Source organism: Filobasidium floriforme (assembly GCF_021052385.1).
Source record: "Filobasidium floriforme strain CBS 6241 chromosome Unknown HD553scaffold_8, whole genome shotgun sequence".
Classification (NCBI taxonomy): Eukaryota; Fungi; Basidiomycota; class Tremellomycetes; order Filobasidiales; family Filobasidiaceae; genus Filobasidium; species Filobasidium floriforme.
Window position 1 is genome coordinate 406,450 of NW_025763629.1, and position 19,352 is coordinate 425,801.

Consider the following 19,352-nt stretch of genomic DNA (forward strand, 5'->3'; position numbering starts at 1 on the left):
GAGCAACTGGAGAAAGAAAGAAAGAAACGTCTCTTCGCATCTATAGTAGCTGGCAGCTGGTGGATTCTCCGTATCCTGTTCTCCCCTGCTCGACCTCTAACCTCGCACCTACGAATCCGTTCCACCCACCGTGTAATCCGCTTCAGACTCTTGCTATACGTGCATGTCATGAAGGGAATTCTCCTCTCAACTCGGCATCTCTACGGATGGCGGCCTGCGCCGCGGCCCTGTCTGCTCGAGGGGCCTTGCCTTGCGCGGTTCCTCCTGCTAGTAGCGTCTCGACCGGTACGGCCCCGACTCCACCTCCGCCAATCTCCACGTCCGAACCCTACGGAGGGGCGCAACAAAGGACGTTCAGTGCTCATGTATCGAGTCCTTGCGAGCGAATCCGACTCACGATAACATGACGCAGAACGTCGCTCAACGAGATCAGCCCCAAAAGCCTGCCCTTGCGCTGCTTGGCATCCTGCTCCGATTCACCTTCCTTCGGTCGCCCGTCATCGATGACGACGAGTCGGTGTATCCGCCTCATGCGAATGAGAGCGAATACGGACGCCAGCGAGCTCTCCGGTCCACACGTCAGGACGCCCTCGAAATCTACCGGGCGTCGGGCCAGAGCCTGAGCTATTGTCAAATCCAGCGCTTGGTAGGTCCCCAACTTCAGCAAGGTCTGCACGACAATACCAAAGGTCAGTCTGACCATTCGATACAACGACCTGATTGCGGTACTCACAATCACATCGACCGTCTCATACAGGTTGATGACCTTGCCGTTTGCATCTACGATCGGGACCGCCGAGATCCCCAACTCTGAAAACATGTGTACGACGTCGAATACAGCCGTCTGCATCGTCGCCGTAGCGATGGGATAATAAGGATTATCGTGTTCCGGTGAAGGATTGCAATAGGTTCCGATGTTCAGCGAACGAAGCGTCTGGTCCAGATGGATCGTCTCGCGGCACTACACAATGATAAAGGCAGGTGTCATACCGGGATGCTGCATCAGTGAGGAATTCGGATATACCGGCTTTCTCTATGGAGGGACCCACGTTGACCGCCATAAACTTCAATACCCTATACTGCGTCAACACGCTCAGTACCACTTCTTTCCCCGTCTGATCGTCTGTATCGATGAGTGGTAACCGTCGTGCGTGCGTCTGAATGAGCAGCTTGCACGCTTCAAATAGCGGACGCATAGGGTGAACCGAGAGGAGAGGGGGTGGAGGTACACGGATGGCCTTTTCGATGTCTGCAGGATGAACAGGTTATCATCTGTCGAGAACGAGGCGATGAAACAGCAATCTCAGACCTACCTCGGATGCTTTGTAGTCGAAAGTGATCCACATCTGCGGCAGCGTCCTCATACGTTGTCGTGTGATAGTAGTATTGAATGAGATGGATAAGGTCGGACACCGTAAACATCCCTGTTGATTCCGGTCGATCAGTTTAGTTCTTCCTTGCCGGCCGGAACAGCCAGGACCTACCTGCGAATTGCGACTTTTCCGAGTCCCAAAGCGGTGCAGAGACAACACCTATAACGAAAGCGAGCCGTAACGTTTAGCTTCCATCCTTCGATACCCATCTCACGCCGACCGGGGGCTCACCGTTTTGCAACATCGTGTTGAGTGCCTTCTTGACGACGAGGTGGTGATCCAGCACAATCAACCGAAAGCTGACTGGAAAGACGTCGTACGAGCTCTGAGATCTCAAGAAAGTCCGGATCTGTTCCAACGCTTCGGCGTGCGTGAGCTTCTTCCTTTTCGGCGTCGTCGATTCGCTAGTCGATGTCGAGGCTACAGGCAGGTGTGAGGGCGGCGCTGTTGGATGGTTGAATCCGAATGTCTGCATCGTGTGTGACGGTCTCCGAGCCGGCATTGTTTGCTGATTCGGCGATGAAGGGAATGACATGATCCGTAGCGTTCAAATGGGTGATTTATGGCTTGATCAGCCGGAGGTGGTTGCAGGGGGGGTATATGGGGAATGATCGTGGTGCAAGGGAGGCGTATCCAGGGCAACGAGTGGTAAGGGAACACTATTTGTGATAGCTAGATTATGACAATAATAACCAGAATGGCATCGACATGTAGCCAGATGAAGGATATCTATCGGATGTGTGAGGATGATGAGTGGTGATCCAGGCTGACAGACCCGGCCTGGGCGTGCGAGAGAGAGAGAGAGAGAGACCCCGCTCAAAGCCGCACGCGAGTCTTGCGGGGGATCTGCTTGAAGGGGGTCAACTACCCCGTTCACGGCCTCCATCGCCGCAGAAAACAACATCGAATGAATCAAGCAAGTGTCTCATCAGAAGGTCTCCTAGTGGTTACATTTGGGATTACAAGTCGCAAATCGCTATGAAACGTCCATCTCGCGCGAGGCATCGTGTGCTCATGTCATGTCTTGGCTCCCCTTGTCCAGATCGCTCTTCAGTCGCTTGACGACATCGCCCAGCCGTCGGTAATCTTTTAACAACGCTCCGATATCAGAGATCTTCAAGTCAGCCACGTTGCCTATGACCAGAACGCGGTAAGGTTAGCTTGGGCATCGACAAAGGGCACGGTATGCGTGTGTGACCGAAGAGTCGACTCACCCTCCATAAACTGCTCGATAGGTGGGGCAAGATCCTCAGCAGTGTATTGCGTCGTATCGAATGCTGGACAAATAGGAGGCGATTCCGGCGCGATTGGGTGCGACTCGGAACCCATCGGATTCAACAGAGTCGTCCGTCGTGGAGGATGGCCTGTCCGACCGTTCTTCGACATGACGGTCTATATGCCACACCGCAATAAGCGTTCGCTTCAGACTGGCAATCAAGCCAATGACCTACCTTGCTACCATCTGCAGTAGACGAGATCGACCCATCGGGATGTCGTTGTAAGCCCATATTCGCGAACCGCTCGTGTATGCTCAAGCGTTCGAGCTTGTCGGTCTCCGGCTTGCCGAGCATGGACGACACGCTCTTGATGCTCCTTACGTCCGATGCCTGCTTGTTCCTGCCTAGTGCCTTTTGCACGATATCATCAGCATTTTCGAGATCATCATCCTCGTTGTCATCCGTCATCTCGCCTCGGTCGGAACCATGATGTTCCGACTCCGAAGTTTCGCTTGATTCCCTAATAGACGGCGGTCTGCTCGAGACGGCGTGGAGTTCTCGATCCTCGGCGATGGGTGGCGCAGAGATCGTCTTGGCCCGCTGTCGCTGGGTGGTTGCGTGGGCGATATTGGCAACGGTCGCCGTGACGCTCGCCAGCGTGAATGCGGAAGCTCGCCTGGGAGTCAACCTCGGTCGGAGGGTAGACTGAGCCCCTTCGTGGATTTCCTCCTCCCCTGATCTTAAGCCTAGGTTGGGTACCATCAACCCACGCAACGCTGTCCAGCTAGAGTCCACCACGCCGGTGAGCACCTTGTTCGCTGATCCAGCTGCCGATCCGGCGAGCTCGCCAACCTGAGAGACACGGCCCCGTAAACGGCTCGATGCAGAGACGATGCTCGCCGTATCGCCATCCTTGTCGCTATAGTAATGGTTTAGACCTATAGGTTCAAGGTCCGTCACGCTGCACGACCCGCTGCGTTAGCCGGGATATCGGTCGATACAGAGTCGATATGTAGGGCGCACCTGAGCACCTTTTCTGCTGATGATAGCCCGAGCTCGGCCAAATTAACATTCTCCAGAAACTCCACGGCCGCAGTGGTATTGACCACGGCATACTGCGCTTCTCCCGTTGTAGCCATGGCCGCTCGGTACCGTTGAGCGTACAGGAGGTGGGAGACGAGCTTGTTCGGATTAGATTTCACAATGGCGTAGATCATGATAGGTAGCAAAAGATCTGCCCCTGAGGTCCCTCCTTCGAGTTTGAGTTCAGCAGGCTGAGTGGCTTCGGTCGCAGGAGCGGCGAGGACCATGCTATCTTGGAGAGCTTCGTCGAGGTCTGATTGATCCACGCTATCCGGCAGCCTGATCTCGGGAACCTGTGCGGTCACTTGAACCTGCAAGCTATCCGGTCTAGGCGTACCCTCGGTCGAATCGCCTAGGAACGATGAGACTCCACATTTGAGCAACACCGAGGGACTGTGTGATCAAAGGGTAAACTCGACTCACCTTGCTCGGTCATGTTTGATGCAGACATGGTCACTGTGCAGAGATGACTATACGGGACAACCTCTATCCAAAGCCTACTCTACATCAGGCAGATTCGTTGAGCTAGCATGCAAGGTCTTGATATCGAAACAGATCAGCCGTCCGTCCTTGTATCCTTGATGATGTTCGGAATGTCCACATCATCAGGTAGCTAGGCAGTACGTACGCCAGAGGATCAGAGGGGATCGTCGTCGGCCGGTCGGGACATCGTCAACAAATGCACGATGACGGCATCGGGAGCAAGCCGGCGTACCGGCGTAAGAGTTTCAATTACATCTTTCGCTCAGGTATCTTCGGTTTGAGCATCGACCGTGATGCCCCAGACGTTCCCCTACCTCCACAAAGCGTATCTTCCGAAATACAGCAAGATGATACGCATGCAGCTACAATCGTTACGCTCGCGTTGCAGTCACTGAACGCGCTGGATCGAAGTTCGGTCACGCACGCCGACCTGCCTTTTTCATTATTACTCATGCCCTCCTCGGTCGAGACTACGGTCACTTGCAGAAGATAGTGAAGCCAGTGTACCCGGACGAGGTCCCGGAACGGACGCGGTCTCGCTGTCAACCGAGGACAGCGGCATCTCCAAAGCTTGGTCGATTGCAGTCGGCTGAGATGACGCGTCGGGGGATTGATACGTCTCTCCTTCTGGCCGTAACCGGATAGTAGGCAATTGTTGCAAGCCGTCTGAGGTGGTTGCGAGACAATTCAGTATATCAATAACGTATGTGTCGAGTCTTGAAAAACGCCGCTCACCAATGACGACTTTGTGCGCTTGCACCAAGATCTCGCTTTTCCTCTTTGGGGTGTGATTTTCCGGCAAATCGAGCGATTGCAAGACTATGGAAAAGAATCGTTTGAGCATTTGAAAGCGGCAACCACTACCTTCTGCATGCTCACCCTGTCCGACCTTGTTGACAATCGTTTCGAGACCCTCGGCCACGATTCGGTCCCGCTCGAGCGTTGCTTCGTCAGGCTTCTTCGGGTCAGATTCCTTCGTCTTGACGCCCAGGTGATCCAAGGACAGCTCTAGAAGATTCAAGGCCGCCACTCGGGAAGATAATGCCTCGTCATGTCTCAAATCATCCGACACAGAAGGGGCAAAAAGGCTGGACATACGGGAACTGTTCAGCTTGACGCGTTCTTCAAGTTCGCCTCGGGCATACTGACAAGTTGTATAAGAGACAGCATACGACCTTTTCGACGACATCCAGTGCCTGGATCGCCTGTATCTCTGCCGCCTCCTCCGCAGCAAGCTTCTGTTTCTCCCTCCTCTGCGAAGCCCCGAGCGTCTTTTCCGTATCCTCGTGGCTCGCCTTGCCCTTCTGACTGCCCCGGCGTCTCAGACTGCCCAACCCAGAGGGCGATTGCGGTACCGAGACGGCCGAAGAGTAATGGGCCAACAGGTCGTCATAGACGCTCTCGAAGAAGATTTGTAGAGATTCGGAGACGTGATCCGCCTTGGCATGGAAGTCCAGGGGCGCGTCCATTGTTGGCGAATTTACGCTCAGCAGCGGCGTCCCGGGGACGTTTTTTATCTCTGTTGAACAGGGATGCGAGACTAGCACGAAGCGAGCGACACGTTCGACTATCTTGTCTGGAAGCCCTTCGAGTTCGTCCGTTACGTTCCTCCTGATCGCCTTGCCTAATGACTTGCAGACTTCCCCATACTTGATGATTTTGTCGATAGACCAAGCTGGGAACTGATATCCTTCGGGCTCGAGCGCGCCTGCTGCCTGCTCAGTAGTAACTTCCAAAGGCGGGAGCGATGCAATGGATGGTGGTCTGGGACTCAGAGCAGACGCCCCTTTACCAGGCGATGACGATAATTCAGCCGCACCTCCTCTTGGCGGTGTGTTAGGCGCATTGCTGGAATGTCCCGAGCTACTACCGAACAGCGAGGCAAAGGGATTCAACCTCGACGAGGCGATAGGAGGGATGCTTGCCAGGCTCGCACTGCTACCGGATCTGGACCGGTTACCCGTATTTGATGTTGGTGGGGGCGGAGGCAGAGGTGGAAACGGCAGCAGACCGTTGGCAGCGCCCGTATTGAACGACGGGAAATGCACGTTCGTGCTCGTTGATGCCCTTAGAGGTTGGAGACTGGCCAAAGCAGTACTGACACCGGGAATATACGTTAGCCATGAAAGACCTCGAGCCGCATCAGCTCTCCGTAGTGTTCACCTTCTCGTATTGGGGTTCTTAAGGGCTTGCAGGAGTGCGCTGTCGCCAGCGAAACACGACTCGAACGTGATTCTGTCTCTGTAGAATAGCACAATTTGACCCTTCTGTTATCCCCCTCCGCAGTACGTATTACACGTACTCCTCAATGACTCCGGTCAAGCCTGACATCGTGACGAAGACGCTACCCGTGCTCGTCCCACAGGCAGGGAACATGATGTGATCCCGTAGACTCTGAGTCGTTACCGGTAGCGAAGAGCCCGGTACCGATGGTAACAAAAGAGTCGCCTTCATACCCAGTTCCATATCGTTGAGAGCGTATAAGCTCTCCTGCTTGTCAACCCTTTGACCTTGGCTGACATGACCCTCACCTTGCCTGCTGTCAAGACCTTGATGATCTCGCCCCAGTCGCCTCCAGACCCCGACCGGCTAACCTGTGCCTTTTCGAATAACGTCTCCAGCATCTGAATCCCGGCTGATCCGTTTCCAAGGCCCATACGTTGACCGGCAGCTTTGAGGGACTGTAGCTGTAATCGCGAGGTAACGCTGCTACCAGCTTGACCCGTCGGGGACGGATTGCTCGAGGCAAAGGCTGGCGAAGCGGTTGTCACCGCGGAAGGCTGAGGTGTCTTGCTAGCGGAGAGTACATTCAGAGCAGGCGCTGATTGGGAGGAAGCGACGTTGGATGGGGTCCCGATGGAGCTACCCTGCGAACCACCTCCCCCTCCGCCATGACGTTGTCGAGGTTTATGAGAGGGACCTCCCGGGGTCTTGCTGGCATCATCGGCCGAACCAGAATTTACGACTCCTAACTCGGAAACCGAACCACTTCCAGACACTGCTCCGAGCAGTGGGTGAGCTGAGAGTGCCTCGTTTGGCGATTTGGATGCAGAGTTGTTGTTCCTATTCCTGCCGAGAGATAGGGAATTGAACATCGTGCCCGCCCGGGTTGAGGTTTCTGAATCGCTATTTCGAAAGTGTACGGATGTTTCGAGCTACGAGTGTCTAGGAGCTAGGAGTAGTCGGGTGATGTTTTATCAGGAATTTCTTGCAGGTGCCCATTGATCCATTGATCGTGCTGCAAGCGGATAGTACTAACTTAGTCGTACGGCCAGACTCCGGCTGAGATCGGAAGCATATTCAACGTTGGATATATTTACTTCCGATGGTTACGTAACGAGCTTTGGTCCGAATTGTCAACAACAAGCATTTGACCACCATATCCACCATTCATTCGAGCACGATTACCTGTTCGGAATGATGCGGACGTCTGTGTGATTACTTGCTCCATCAGCCAGCAGATTCCCCCGTTCGAAGACATATCCTAAGCTCTTACCAGCGTCAATAGCCTGCCACCATCAAGCAGCATCGACCCATAACGAAAGAGAAACGCAAGGCCCCGACTCGTCAGGAGGTAAACAGATCATCGTAAACAAACCGAGATGCCCAGGGAGATCATTTCCCTTCAAGCGGGTCAGGCTGGGAACCAAAGTCAGTAGCAAAGCAAGTCTTTACACCAATCGCTAGCTGATGTTATGAAACTCGTGTGCCTCTTGTACACAGTCGGTTCAGAAGTAAGCTCGACGAGTCGCGACATACATTGCTCTTCTCTGATCTTTCTCAACCGTCATTCCGATGCAGTTCTGGAAGAAGCTATGTGCGGACCACGGACTCTCACCGAACGGTACCGTCGAAGAATGGGCTCAGGGTAGCACAAATTCTCTCCCCTCGACACCCCTCAACGCTTCCGGCGAGTCGAGCGGTCCTTCCGGTTTTCACTCGCCAGCGGGGGATAGGAAGGACGTCTTTTTCTATCAAGCGGATGACGATCATTACGTGCCACGTGCCATTTTGATAGATACTGAACCTAGGGTAAGAAGGATTCCCATATGTTAGGTCCAGATGTGTTGCGGTTACTGAAGACATCATGAACGGGATGCTACTCTAGGTCATAAACCAGATCCAGACATCCGCTTTCAAAGATTTGTACAACACTGAAAACGTCTACGTCAACAAGGATGGAGGTGGAGCAGGAAATAATTGGGCTAAAGGTTATGCATTGGGAGAGGAAGGCCACGAAGAGATGATGGAATTGATCAATCGGGAGGCGGACGGCAGTGATAGCCTCGAGGTGAGCCGCGAGCTCAAACACCATCCGAGGGATCTAAATGACCTGACCCATGTCCGTGCCGTTCGTCAGGGTTTCATGCTCACGCATTCGATAGCGGGTGGGACAGGATCCGGACTCGGTTCTTTCCTACTAGAACGTCTTTCGGATTCGTTCCCAAAGAAGATCATCCAGACATACTCGGTATTTCCTGGAGTTGGCGACGTCGTCGTTCAGCCTTACAACAACATATTGGCCGCCAAGAGGTTGATCGAGAATGCAGACAGCGTGATCATGGTGGACAATCTGCAACTGCACAAGTTGGTGGAGCAAAACATGGATCAGAAGGAAGCCAGCTTCAGGCAGACAAATCAGTTGGTGGGTGTCTCGATCGTGCAGGATGCCTGCCCGCCAGTGATGGCGAAGCTGACCCAATTTTCCTTCATGGTACCGCAGGTTTCAACCGTGATGGCCGCTTCCACGACAACGCTGCGATATCCGGGATACATGAACAACGACCTCGTCAGCTTGGTATCCTCGTTGATCCCGACACCGCGATGTCATTTCTTGATGACAGCCTATACACCATTTACCGGCGATGAGATTGACAAGGTGCGCCGAGGCTCTAGGGCTAATTCTATCTAGGTGCTCACTGACCGAGTTTGCTATCTTCCAGGCCAAATCTGTTCGCAAGACGACCGTACTGGATGTTATGCGGAGATTACTCCAGCCCAAGAACCGATTAGTGTCGACACCAAGCAACCCGAGCGATGCTAGCTGTTACATGTCGATCCTAAACATTATCCAGGGAGACGTAGACCCGACCGATGTGAGTATGCGATGTATGCGGTATTGCTCGCTGAAGATAATGCTGATACATAAAGGCTTTGACTAGGTACATAAATCCCTGCTGCGGATACGAGAACGACAACTCGCGCGGTTCATCCCTTGGGGAGCAGCTTCCATACAAGTAGCGCTCGCCAAGAAATCCCCCTATTCCCCGTCGAACCATCGAGTCAGCGGGTTGATGCTGGCCAATCATACTGGTATCGCTCACGTAAGTTTCGCACCGTTCGCTAGGCTATACTCCCCGTCGATGTTGACAGCGCGCTTGTCATCATCAGCGTTTCAGCCGTATGCTCCGGGAGTATGATCAAACGAAGAAGTTCGGATCGTACCTCCACAACTACAAATCCGAGGCGATGTTCAAAGACAACTTTGATGAATTTGATCGATCGAGGTGAGTCGCGAGTCCGGCTAGTCGTATGCCGATGCAGGGACGGCAGCTGGAATATAAAACGTATTTCTTGTCACAGGGAGGCGGTACAGGCCCTGGTCGACGAATATCGAGCGGCAGAGAAGCCTAATTATCCCGACTATATGATTGACGAAGATTGATGGGCTTTTGGTTATTGTTATTCTATCTATTCTCCTTCGATTTCTATGTTGTATGGAGGTCTTAACTTGTGATCATTTTCGGGCGCCGATATGCAGATGGCCCTGCGCCGAGTCTTTGGAAGAAGGCGTTGTGTCTTTGGTGATTAGAGTACTGCTCTGTCATTGGAGAGGGAACTACGACCAGCGCGTTGAAGCTAGATATCTCAGCGATGCGGACAATGAACGTCGGCTGGCTCGTGCTCATTATCAGTTTGCGACGGGATGTAAGCCTTCCGATGATAAGGTAACGGGCAAAGGAATGGCTGCGCAGGAATAAATGGAAACCATCAGCTTGTCCCTGACGTCCCGGTCAAGGAGGTTTGTGGTGAGGTGGGTTCTGGCGCTCTCGCATGCAGCGTTGTGCACCGCCGCTAGGTCTCGAACTGGAACCACTTGACTCTATCTGGGGAAACCGCCGACGGCGTATATTCATAGGTTGGTCCATCCCCAAATCACTGGATTATCTTTTGCATTATGGCACTGGCTCAGTGGGCCTTCAGATCGATCCCTCTCGTCAGTAGAAGGAAGACCATCACGCAATAAAGAGCTACGTATAGATAGTGTTCATGGTCAGTCCGCTCTGTTAACAAGATCGGCTTTGACGATGTCAATTCCTTCGTTGGAAATGGACACAAGTAGGGCATGTATGTGATCGACGTCGTGAGGACACATTGCGGACGTTGGACTTGGCGATGGCGAGGTCAGCCTCAAGCCTTCTTTCCTCAAAAGCGAGCTTCCTTTCCTCGAAGGCGAGACGTTGTTTGGCGACATCAAAGGGACTAATTTCTTCTGTATACCCATCGCACACGTCGCTCGAAGTATTCACCGATACATATTCGTATCGATGACATGCCACGTAAATCTGAGGCCAAGGTCATTCGGGACCTTGACAATCTCGCAATCACTACAAGGTCCAAGAACGTGAATTTCCTAGCTCATCTTTCCCGACTGTTTCAATCGTATGATTCGGGCCGTTTTTTACAATGACGTTTCGAAACATGTTCCAGTTTCAAACACCGCGTACGGCCACAAGGTGAAACGCGATCGGGGGGGCTCGAGCTGACCGATGGTCCCGCCAGGCATGCAAACATGCAGTGTGTCGACGTTGACCGCCGAGGACCCAGATCTACTCATCGGCTGCTCGGAAGAGAGGGGTTGCTAGACCATGGCCATGGATGGGGTTAGAGCGCCCGCGCTTGCCCTCGCTTTCTCACGAGAGGGGGCGAGGGGTGAGACTCTGCGCGAACGCGTGACGTCGACCCCGTGGCTGGAGAACGTGGTCCTGGCTGCTGAGGGAGGTCTCGGTCAATTTTCCGACGACGAGGTCCGTCAGGCAGACACATGCACCAAGGTCAGAAGCTAGCCGCCAGTCCAGGACACCGCAAGCCAGTACTTTAATTTGTGTGCTTTGAAATTTCGATCGTTCGCGGGGAAAATTCGAGGGGTCAACGTAGGCGGGCAAGCGGGTCGCAGATCCCCCCACCCCTTATCCGTGCACCGTGGACAGGGGTCGTTGCGGAAAGATATTGTACAACGATAGCTGGCTGCTGGTCTTGATTGTCCAAAAGCAAAGTGTTGTAGAACCACCTACCAACTCGACTTGCATTAGACGACCTTGCCGGCGGTTGTGTCCTCCCTTGCTGTTTGCTGTTTGTCACCCCCTGCCTGCCTGATCTGCTCCACCAGCCAGCTACTCTTGTGCGCGCGTCACTCATCAGCTTTCGGCAATCTCGTCCCATCACTCGCATCACCTCATCCTTGTCAAGCTACCACCAATCTGGACCGGGGCCATCGTCCTCCATCATATAAGTACACAACAGCACACACACACCATCAAGCACGCATCAACGCAACGAGTATCGAGAGGGAACAAGGTGGTCATAGTATCCAGGAATAAAACTGCCTTGCCCCTGATAACGTCGGTCTTGCACTTCTGAAACTTTCGATTACCGATCCCCCCAGCCGCACCTATCGACATCGAACGCCACACACGGACAGTCTTGAACCTGGTTCAAACTCATCACCATGGCTCAAGTCGTCCCCTCCCTTACCTCGCTGCCGATAGACTCGACAGCAGCGCCCTCGGTGGAAGACATCCAAGCCCGTCTGCCTTCCATCTGCGTCGACTATCTCTCGCACGATTGGGCCGAGGAAGACGTCTGGGCGAGTTGGAGGTCGATGACGAGGCATAAGAACGAGATCGCCAACGGGGTCAGGCTGGAAAATGCTAGTTGGAGGACGTGGTGGAAACAGAGGAACAAGCTCAAGACGATCAGTCCGGAGACCTTGAATTGGTGAGTCTCGACGAGCGGGTGGGGGCAGTTTTGGGTGGTTTGGGCTGGTGGCTGTGGAGCGATGGGGTGGATAAGGTGCTTGATAAGGCGAATTCTCGTCATCTTCGACCACGATCGAGCAGGTTTCGACCAGAGACAGAGATTATGGATAGCAGAGACGATGCGGCTGTGCAGTCCAGGACGTGGTGGCAGTCGTCTACCTTTCCGTTTGTACACTGCTAATTCACTCGTCCGCCTTGCTCTTGCCCTTCCTGGTCGTGCCCCCCGCGCAGGCTGAAAGACTCGGACGTCACCTGGCTGTATGGGCCATTACACACTGCCGTCGAACCCGTCCCACCGCCCAAGGTCGCCACAGCCGAAGAACGTCTGGGTCTCTCCCGAGCCGATAGCGGAACCGTCAACGGCGTCCCGACGAAACCCATCCTCAAACACAGGACATTATCGGAAATGTTGTCCATCCCGAACCCGTCATCGCCCATCCTCGAGGCCGTTCGAGCGGAAGAGGTGGACGATCACGATCTGGACGAGTCGAGGCCGATCTTGTTGCACACCAAGAGTGACACCAATATCGTCACCAAGGGGCATCATCAGCGACGTAAATCGCCACCCCGAGGTCCCATCACATCGGGAAGCAGGACCCCGCAGGACAACCCGTCGAGCGGTCAGAGGACGCCCGTCGAGGGCGTCTTGCCGCCTGCACAAGCCAGCAAGAAGCACATCAGCTTCAACACGTTTGTCGAACAGTGCATCGCCGTCGATGACCCCGAGGAGATCCCGGGTATCGAAGGTACGGCAATCGACGAGCAGGATGAGGACGACGACGAGGACGATGACGCCGTGCTCGAGATGAGGAGCATGTCATCCGCCAGTTCGTCCGCCCGGTCCAACTCGATCAGATCCAATTCGACCCGATCGTCCCGCCCCTCGCTGTCTAGGCAGGGATCGTCGTCCTCCCAGCCGGACCATATGACCATCGCCAAAATTGCACCGACGATGCTCAAGACCATGGGCGACTTCCCTAGCCCCAGCCCTCAGCTGGCTTATGCGCCGACGGGCGAGTATGCAGAGCGACATGGTGGAGGGGACGAAGATGACGTTCATGACGATGAGCAAGTGGACGCCGCGTACAAGCAACAGGCTTCGAGCGGATACCCTGTGGGTAATGCCAAGGGCGGTGATGTCGACGGGGTGTCACCTGAGCCCGTCACTTCGCCAACCTGGGACGACGAAGACGATTACGCCGTCGGTTTCGACTACTTTTCTGGACCCGATCTAGGGGTCGGGGACGAGTATGATACCGCCGCCAAACGGGGCGGGGCGGGAACCAGGACGGTCCAGACGCACCTCGGAGGTGGGGCTTCGTATGGCAAGCAACAGGCTGCCACCGTCGGTCAGGCCCCGCAACAACCCAAATGGAGGTCGTCGTCATCGGGAACCTCTAGCTCGTCGACTTCGGGTACGGCCTCGCCCAACACCAAGACGCCAACGTCATACTCGCCCAACAAGGTGTCGTCTCCCACCTCACCCGAGAACGCAGGGATCAGCTCGCCTCCTCAGCCCGGACGAAGCATCCTCAAGATCAGGACCCCTGGTTCCCAGCAGCCGTACTATGAAGAGACCAGCCCGACTAACAGTCATTTCAACTGGAAACCTTCGGCCGCGACCGGTCAAGGTGGCCTGGAACAGGGTGTCCGTCGGGTGATCAAGGAGCCCGTCGCTGGGTCGTTGCCTTCGTATGACGTCAACGATTCATACTTTGGTCAGACGGGGAGTGGAGGAGCTGGTAACGAAACGCCCCCCTTGCAACCTTTGGTCAGCACCGAAAAGGCATCCGGTTCGACATCTCCCGGACGGGATGGCGAGTCGCGAGGCAGGTCGGCCGTAAGGACCGGGGTCAACATTGCCGAGCGATCAGCCAGTCGAGGTACGGGAAGCGCTGCAGCGACGTCTATCTCGCCCAGTTCGTCCCGGATGGCGGCCCAGCCGCCTACGAATGCCAAATCGTCCAGCAAATCGTCAACAGCCACTGCCGATGCTTCGGGTCCCAAGTCGCCACCTTTGGCCACGGACAAGCCTTCGGCACCCCAAGTTCAACGACCAGTCGGCCTGGGCGGTACAATGCCCAAGGACAGCGTTGCCATGATGAAGGAAGAGAAGGCAGAGAAGGCGGCGGCGCCAGAAGACGAGGTCGAGTCGGAAGAGTACGTCCCGGACCGTGGCAGTACGCCGACGCCGCATTCTTCACCTCAGGTGAGCGTCTATAACCGATAAAAACGGTGTTTTCTGACCTGATCTTCCTTATTTCCTCTTGCGTAGGTCGCGATACGGCCACTAGTCGACACATCCCCGGCCTCGCTTCCACACGCGCAGACGGTGCATGTACCAGGCAAGAAGCAGGCTAGTGGAAGTGTTTCGGCGGCAGAACAATCGGCATCGACATTAAAGGCTCAGAATAATGTAACATCAATCGGAAGGCGACATCAGCGAGGAGCATCCATGCCGAGCGGCAGTAGTGCTGGACAGACGGGAGGATCGGGCGGATATTTCAAGTCGAGCTTGAATCAGCAGCATGGTCGGGGAGGAGACGAGGGGGACGGTAGTTTGATGAGTAATCTTGCGACGACGGCCAAAGATCTCTTTGGAGCGCTGTGGACGTATGGCGGGCAACAGAACAACGCAGGGACGCCCACTTCGGAAAACGGCGATTCGAAACGGGATTCCAACAAGGATTTCTCGTCGGATGCCGCTTGATCGAAAACCAGTAAACCAGGATCAGACGATACACATAGAGATAATCACCGTCTGATGCAGGAAATCCACATTCGACCCTCTGCTCGTGGCCTGGCGGGAGAGAACCCTCTCGCCACAAGGAGAAGGGATCGACTGTTCGCATACCCGGATTATCTTCGCTCGCGGCGATTTTGCGATGCCTTTCCCCACTTTATTTTCACAACTACGTTGGCTGCGTTTCATGCTGGAGACATTTTGTAGACCCATAATCCGTCCACCTCTCGTCGCAGCTGTATTTTTCTTACCTTGTCATTAGCATTAGTTGACATCTTGTATTACCTCGAAAAGGAGCGACAAACTCAGAGAAAACATGCATTCACGAGCACTTTGACAAGCGACGTTGGCAATACAGCACGGTTCACTTTGTGATCACATGTCTGTCCGAGCTTGACACTCTCGAAAGGACCGCCGCCACGACTATTGTACAGTTCAAAACTGCTGCGTTCGGCGCAGTGGCATGCAGTCGAATGATCCAAATGAGGATTTCGCCCTTGGGAACAGTTGAGTCAGAAAAGGTTGAGTACGTCGTCCTTGATGGTTGGCCCAAGGACAAGAGCCTTGCATACGTCTACGCAAAGCATCTTGGGCGGGGGTATGCGGCCTATGTTCCCTTCCCCAAACATTATTTTGAGCAAAAGGTTCAAATCACTGTCCCCAAACCGGACACCGGATTTGACGTCCGCACCTTTCTGTGTTGTCACCAGGTGCGTCCCCTCTCACCAAACATTACCTCAGAAACAACGGCTCATCGTTCTCAATTCAGGTGCCTGCCCCGTACAAATGGGAAAACACGGGGGACGAGTATCTCCTCTTGTCTATAACCCGGGATGTAACGAGGATTGTGGTGATGGAATATGCCCATTTAAGGAAGTCGGGCTTCGTCACTGCCGTGGTTGCTGTCGCCCTACTTCTCCGACTTATGTAGAATGGCTTCTTTGCAAAGACCCTTGATAGGGTGGCAGGCTGGAGGATGAGTATACCAGTGGAGATTCTGGGTTGCGCGTGGTTTCTCCAAAGAGGAGATGGCAAGCCAGCTTATATCGTCGATGTTTTTACCGTATCTTGAGCTCCTGAAAGCTGGAGGTGCTTTCGTTATGCTTAGCACGTTCAAACAGCCCATAACTCACTGGTCGCCGCCGAGTTTAGACAGCTCGAACCTGCTGCTTCGATTCCTGTGCTATCTAATACCTTCTCATCTATAGATATATTGCTGTACAACTTGGATGACCCTTTCACATCACAATGCCGCATCTCCCAACCTAATGATGATAGATTGTTCCAAACTCGTCTGGTCCGTTGAGCTTGTTACCGACGTACCGCCATACCATCGTGCTGACGGCAGCGAGGACAAACATCACGTCGAACAAGCGACCGAAAACTCGAAAGTCTGGTAGGGTGGCCAACAAAGAGGGGTCCTTCGGCGTCGGGTCCAGGGCAGTAGAGAACGAGTTGTCAATCGAGGCTGTAGAGGTGGAATTGAGTTCGAGATAGGCGTCTGGCGTAGCGGGAGGGATGTAGGATCTCATTTGGATCAGCAATGAGATGACATACGTGGACTGTGATTCGAAAGTCACCGTCAGCGGGTCTCAGACTAAGCGACAGCGTGGTGACGAAACTGACCATGAGCTGGCTCAGACCGAGCAACAAGAATCCAGCTCCGATGCTTTTGCTCGTCAACCTCAGAATTCTCGCTACGCTCCGTAATACCTGAGCCAAAGACGCCAGGATCAATAGGCCCGTGAGTAACAGCGAGATGGCTCGACTCCACATCTTGACGTCGACAACGCCCGTAGGCAATTGGCTGAGCGCAAGTGCGATCGAGTACGATATCCAGTCTCCGTTCGTGTTGCCCTTGCCGTCTTGAGGGAGGGTATCGTCGTCTTTTCCTGGCTGAGAGATGTGACTCGTAGCCAACGGCGGGAATAGCACCGACGTGAGGCACTGCGCGTGAGGTGCTGCTCAGTACGAGCGTTGCCGCTGCCGACGAGCTCGATCGGAGACTCACCATCAATACCCGTGCGAGACAGTAGAAGGCGAACACGAGACCGATCAGGTTGTACACTTTTCCCCTCCATGTCTGAGCGAACCGTTGGCGTTTCTGTAATTAGAGACACGTCAATTACAGGATGCTCGATCACCAAGAGGTCTTGCTCAGACTTACCCTTCTCAACTTCATGGCTTCTAACGACCGCTTGACCTGACCCTCCATTGTCTCCAATCCCTGCAACTCTCTCCTCACCGAACTGTCTTCTCCATTCGACCTTGCCGAACCGAAAATGTCCAGCCAGCCAGTAGCAGACCTCATCATCGATGGTCTCGCGTCGCCACCTAGCGAATCAGACCGGCCGAGATGTTCCCGTTTGGACATGATGTCGTGCCGGACTCGGTACAACGACCTTTCGGCCGCTATGATGTCTTCTCGGGAGACCGGCCGGCTGCGAGCGCATGACAAGCAGTACGTGATCAGCTCTGCTGTTTGAGCTCACTGTGCCTATCGAAGATAGAATCGAACCTACCCGCTCTTCAAACCCCCGTTCTCGTAAAAGCCCCAAGCGGTCCTCACCGCTCCAAACCCGCTCAAGGCGCCCATGATGATGATCCCGCAGACGACCACCCGTCCGAGACTGGGTTCTAGCCATCCGCCGCGTTGCCAGTCCTCTTGTACCCCATCATCACCCTCACCTGCATCCTCGCGTGATGGATCTGTTGTGTTGTCGGCGTCATCGTTCAGATCTTTGTAATCCCCCAAATGCACGTGGGCGGGAAGAGCGATCCTGTGTGACGTCTTTCCCGTCCCTACCACGATGGTGGTACCGTTGACGACCGTTGTCTCATTCTGATTCGCCAGCATCACCGCTGACAGACCCAAATGATCGGTGGTCACATAAGGCGGAATCCGGGTGAACGCGAAGACGTAAATTCCAAAGGGGATCATGGCGAGCAGAAGCCGTTTACTGATGGTCAGACGTCGAGGTGACGATGTTGTGGTTGTTGCGGTAGTACCAGCCGGTGCAGGATCTATCACAGTAGCACCACATGCGAGCTATAGTCAGTCGAAATGCTTTGCTAGTCTTGTCAAGATTCATATGTACTGACCTCGTGAGCGATAGGTCAACTGAAGGCATTGTACCATTGGCACCACTAACAGGATGAGCAATAATAGCACATGCAGGGAAAAAGAGAAATGCACTCGTCTCGATCTGAACACCAAGGCAAGGGGATGCGACAGACCGAGGGCGTTCAGCTCCATGCACAACCCGACTTTTCAGCCAAACGGCGTCGGCACGAAAAGCTCACCTAGAATGGAGGATCCCGATCGAATGAAACATGACCAACGTGAGAAGCAAGAGACATTCAGAGAAACATAGTGAAAAGAGGTTTCTGTGGTATTCGAACATAAAAACAAAGGGATCAGCCTATCAGCTGCATGTGGATAGAACGTTGTTCGAGTTCGCGCAAGAACGGGATTGGAATCGTACACACCTAGCCAAGAACCCTAAGCCCCTCGTCGTCCGTACACGTTCCCCGTCTACCGGCGCTCGGTTCGATCTAGACCTCCCGTGAAACAGCTTCAACACTTTCTTCCTCGGTTCCACCCCTCGTGCCGTCGACGAAGAGGTTCCGGGTGATCGGATCGAGACCTCCTTGGCCAGCTTTTTGTTCAGGACGTTGGGGTCGGTGACGATGGAACCTGGACGGAGGTGAGAAGAATGTTGACCCGAGAGGTTAGGTTGAGCTTGCGAGTGCAGGGGAAGCAATGGGTAGCCGTCCATCGAGGGTCGATTTGAAATGCCAGGAGAGGGGGAACCGGCAGCGTACGAAATGAGCGAGTCCGTGTCCGACTCGTCTAGGTCGTCCGTAGTTGCCAAATGAGCTCGGGAAGCATTCTGACCAGTCGGAGGGTACAGGTTCAAGTTGTTTCGACGAGAATTCGAGCCTGGTGGACCGTGGGTTGATCCGGTATCCGACAGACCGCCCGAAGCGTTGATCACCCCGTCCTCGTCGTCGTTATCGTCCCGTGCCAGCCCGGGCAACCCCAAGATACCCGTATCGTTCGTCTCTCCTGATCCGTCTGCTCCTTCTGAGTCACGTTTCGAGATCTGTCGGAGCGTTGGCAATGCATGCAAAAGGAACCGACGGGAGAGGAGGTAATAGCCCCCCTGTAGGAGAAAGAGAAACGCGGTGTCGATGAGGATGGGCGAAGAGGTCGGGCTCGGGAACGAGGTGGACAAGGAGGACAGTCGGGACATGCCGCGGGGATTCTGGAACCTTCCCAGCGTGTTCCAATTTCTGCTAATGGCGGTGATTAGACAGAGTGTCCCAAGTCGAGTCGTTTATCGAGAAGAAGAAGTGAATCCTCGCAGCCAGGTTGTTGAGCTACAGATATCCAGTCGAGCTCACTGCAGCG

General features: G+C 54.3%; 5 protein-coding genes across 5 annotated transcripts; 2 read left to right on the top strand and 3 right to left on the bottom strand.

The window, feature by feature from the left end:
* Positions 1-166: 166 nt before the first annotated feature.
* Positions 167-1,875, bottom strand: HD553DRAFT_328526 (putative Snf1p protein kinase activator; the record flags this gene model as incomplete). The annotated part of the gene is made up of 7 exons (XM_046181878.1): positions 167-328; positions 398-670; positions 734-961; positions 1,050-1,249; positions 1,314-1,424; positions 1,485-1,532; positions 1,605-1,875. The coding sequence occupies 7 exons, from the start codon at positions 1,873-1,875 to the stop codon at positions 167-169; spliced, it is 1,293 nt and encodes a 430-aa protein (XP_046037426.1).
* A 392-nt stretch (positions 1,876-2,267) lies between these two features.
* HD553DRAFT_294984 (putative guanyl-nucleotide exchange factor) lies at positions 2,268-7,382 on the bottom strand. Its single transcript, XM_046178476.1, has 12 exons — positions 6,688-7,382; positions 6,459-6,604; positions 6,320-6,397; positions 5,306-6,253; positions 5,036-5,244; positions 4,892-4,975; positions 4,664-4,822; positions 4,498-4,635; positions 3,614-4,025; positions 2,825-3,551; positions 2,588-2,765; positions 2,268-2,507 (listed from the first exon to the last, which is right to left on the bottom strand). The coding sequence occupies exons 1-12, from the start codon at positions 7,249-7,251 to the stop codon at positions 2,386-2,388; spliced, it is 3,765 nt and encodes a 1,254-aa protein (XP_046037427.1). The 5' UTR covers positions 7,252-7,382; the 3' UTR covers positions 2,268-2,385.
* A 201-nt stretch (positions 7,383-7,583) lies between these two features.
* Positions 7,584-9,994, top strand: HD553DRAFT_309577 (tubulin gamma chain). Its single transcript, XM_046179717.1, has 10 exons — positions 7,584-7,807; positions 7,880-7,890; positions 7,958-8,188; positions 8,265-8,447; positions 8,517-8,801; positions 8,880-9,035; positions 9,100-9,252; positions 9,319-9,480; positions 9,548-9,663; positions 9,740-9,994. Exons 1-10 carry the CDS (start codon positions 7,759-7,761, stop codon positions 9,819-9,821), a joined length of 1,428 nt encoding a protein of 475 aa, XP_046037428.1. The 5' UTR covers positions 7,584-7,758; the 3' UTR covers positions 9,822-9,994.
* Positions 9,995-11,747: 1,753 nt separating this feature from the next.
* Positions 11,748-14,916, top strand: HD553DRAFT_216498 (putative regulation of carbohydrate metabolism-related protein). Its single transcript, XM_046177201.1, has 3 exons — positions 11,748-12,154; positions 12,427-14,404; positions 14,471-14,916. Exons 1-3 carry the CDS (start codon positions 11,886-11,888, stop codon positions 14,903-14,905), a joined length of 2,682 nt encoding a protein of 893 aa, XP_046037429.1. The 5' UTR covers positions 11,748-11,885; the 3' UTR covers positions 14,906-14,916.
* Positions 14,917-16,114: 1,198 nt separating this feature from the next.
* On the bottom strand, positions 16,115-19,194 carry HD553DRAFT_294993 (Abscisic acid G-protein coupled receptor-domain-containing protein; the record flags this gene model as incomplete). The annotated part of the gene is made up of 9 exons (XM_046178477.1): positions 16,115-16,500; positions 16,565-16,885; positions 16,950-17,042; positions 17,106-17,379; positions 17,461-17,962; positions 18,041-18,144; positions 18,242-18,325; positions 18,428-18,529; positions 18,764-19,194. The coding sequence occupies 9 exons, from the start codon at positions 19,192-19,194 to the stop codon at positions 16,204-16,206; spliced, it is 2,208 nt and encodes a 735-aa protein (XP_046037430.1). The 3' UTR covers positions 16,115-16,203.
* Positions 19,195-19,352: the final 158 nt, after the last annotated feature.

Excerpts from the sequence above, each read along its gene's own strand:
- HD553DRAFT_309577 (XM_046179717.1), top strand. The coding sequence starts at position 7,759 with ATGCCCAGGGAGATCATTTCCCTTCAAGCGGGTCAGGCTGGGAACCAA. Across the intron at positions 8,448-8,516 it reads ACGGCAGTGATAGCCTCGAG|GGTTTCATGCTCACGCATTC; the intron begins GTGAGCCGCGAG and ends GCCGTTCGTCAG. Across the intron at positions 8,802-8,879 it reads TCAGGCAGACAAATCAGTTG|GTTTCAACCGTGATGGCCGC; the intron begins GTGGGTGTCTCG and ends ATGGTACCGCAG.
- HD553DRAFT_294984 (XM_046178476.1), bottom strand. The coding sequence starts at position 7,251 with ATGTTCAATTCCCTATCTCTCGGCAGGAATAGGAACAACAACTCTGCA. Across the intron at positions 4,976-5,035 it reads TGTCAACAAGGTCGGACAGG|TCTTGCAATCGCTCGATTTG; the intron begins GTGAGCATGCAG and ends TCTTTTCCATAG. Across the intron at positions 3,552-3,613 it reads TCAGCAGAAAAGGTGCTCAG|CGTGACGGACCTTGAACCTA; the intron begins GTGCGCCCTACA and ends CGGGTCGTGCAG.
- HD553DRAFT_216498 (XM_046177201.1), top strand. The coding sequence starts at position 11,886 with ATGGCTCAAGTCGTCCCCTCCCTTACCTCGCTGCCGATAGACTCGACA. Across the intron at positions 12,155-12,426 it reads AGTCCGGAGACCTTGAATTG|GCTGAAAGACTCGGACGTCA; the intron begins GTGAGTCTCGAC and ends CCCCCCGCGCAG. Across the intron at positions 14,405-14,470 it reads CGCCGCATTCTTCACCTCAG|GTCGCGATACGGCCACTAGT; the intron begins GTGAGCGTCTAT and ends CCTCTTGCGTAG.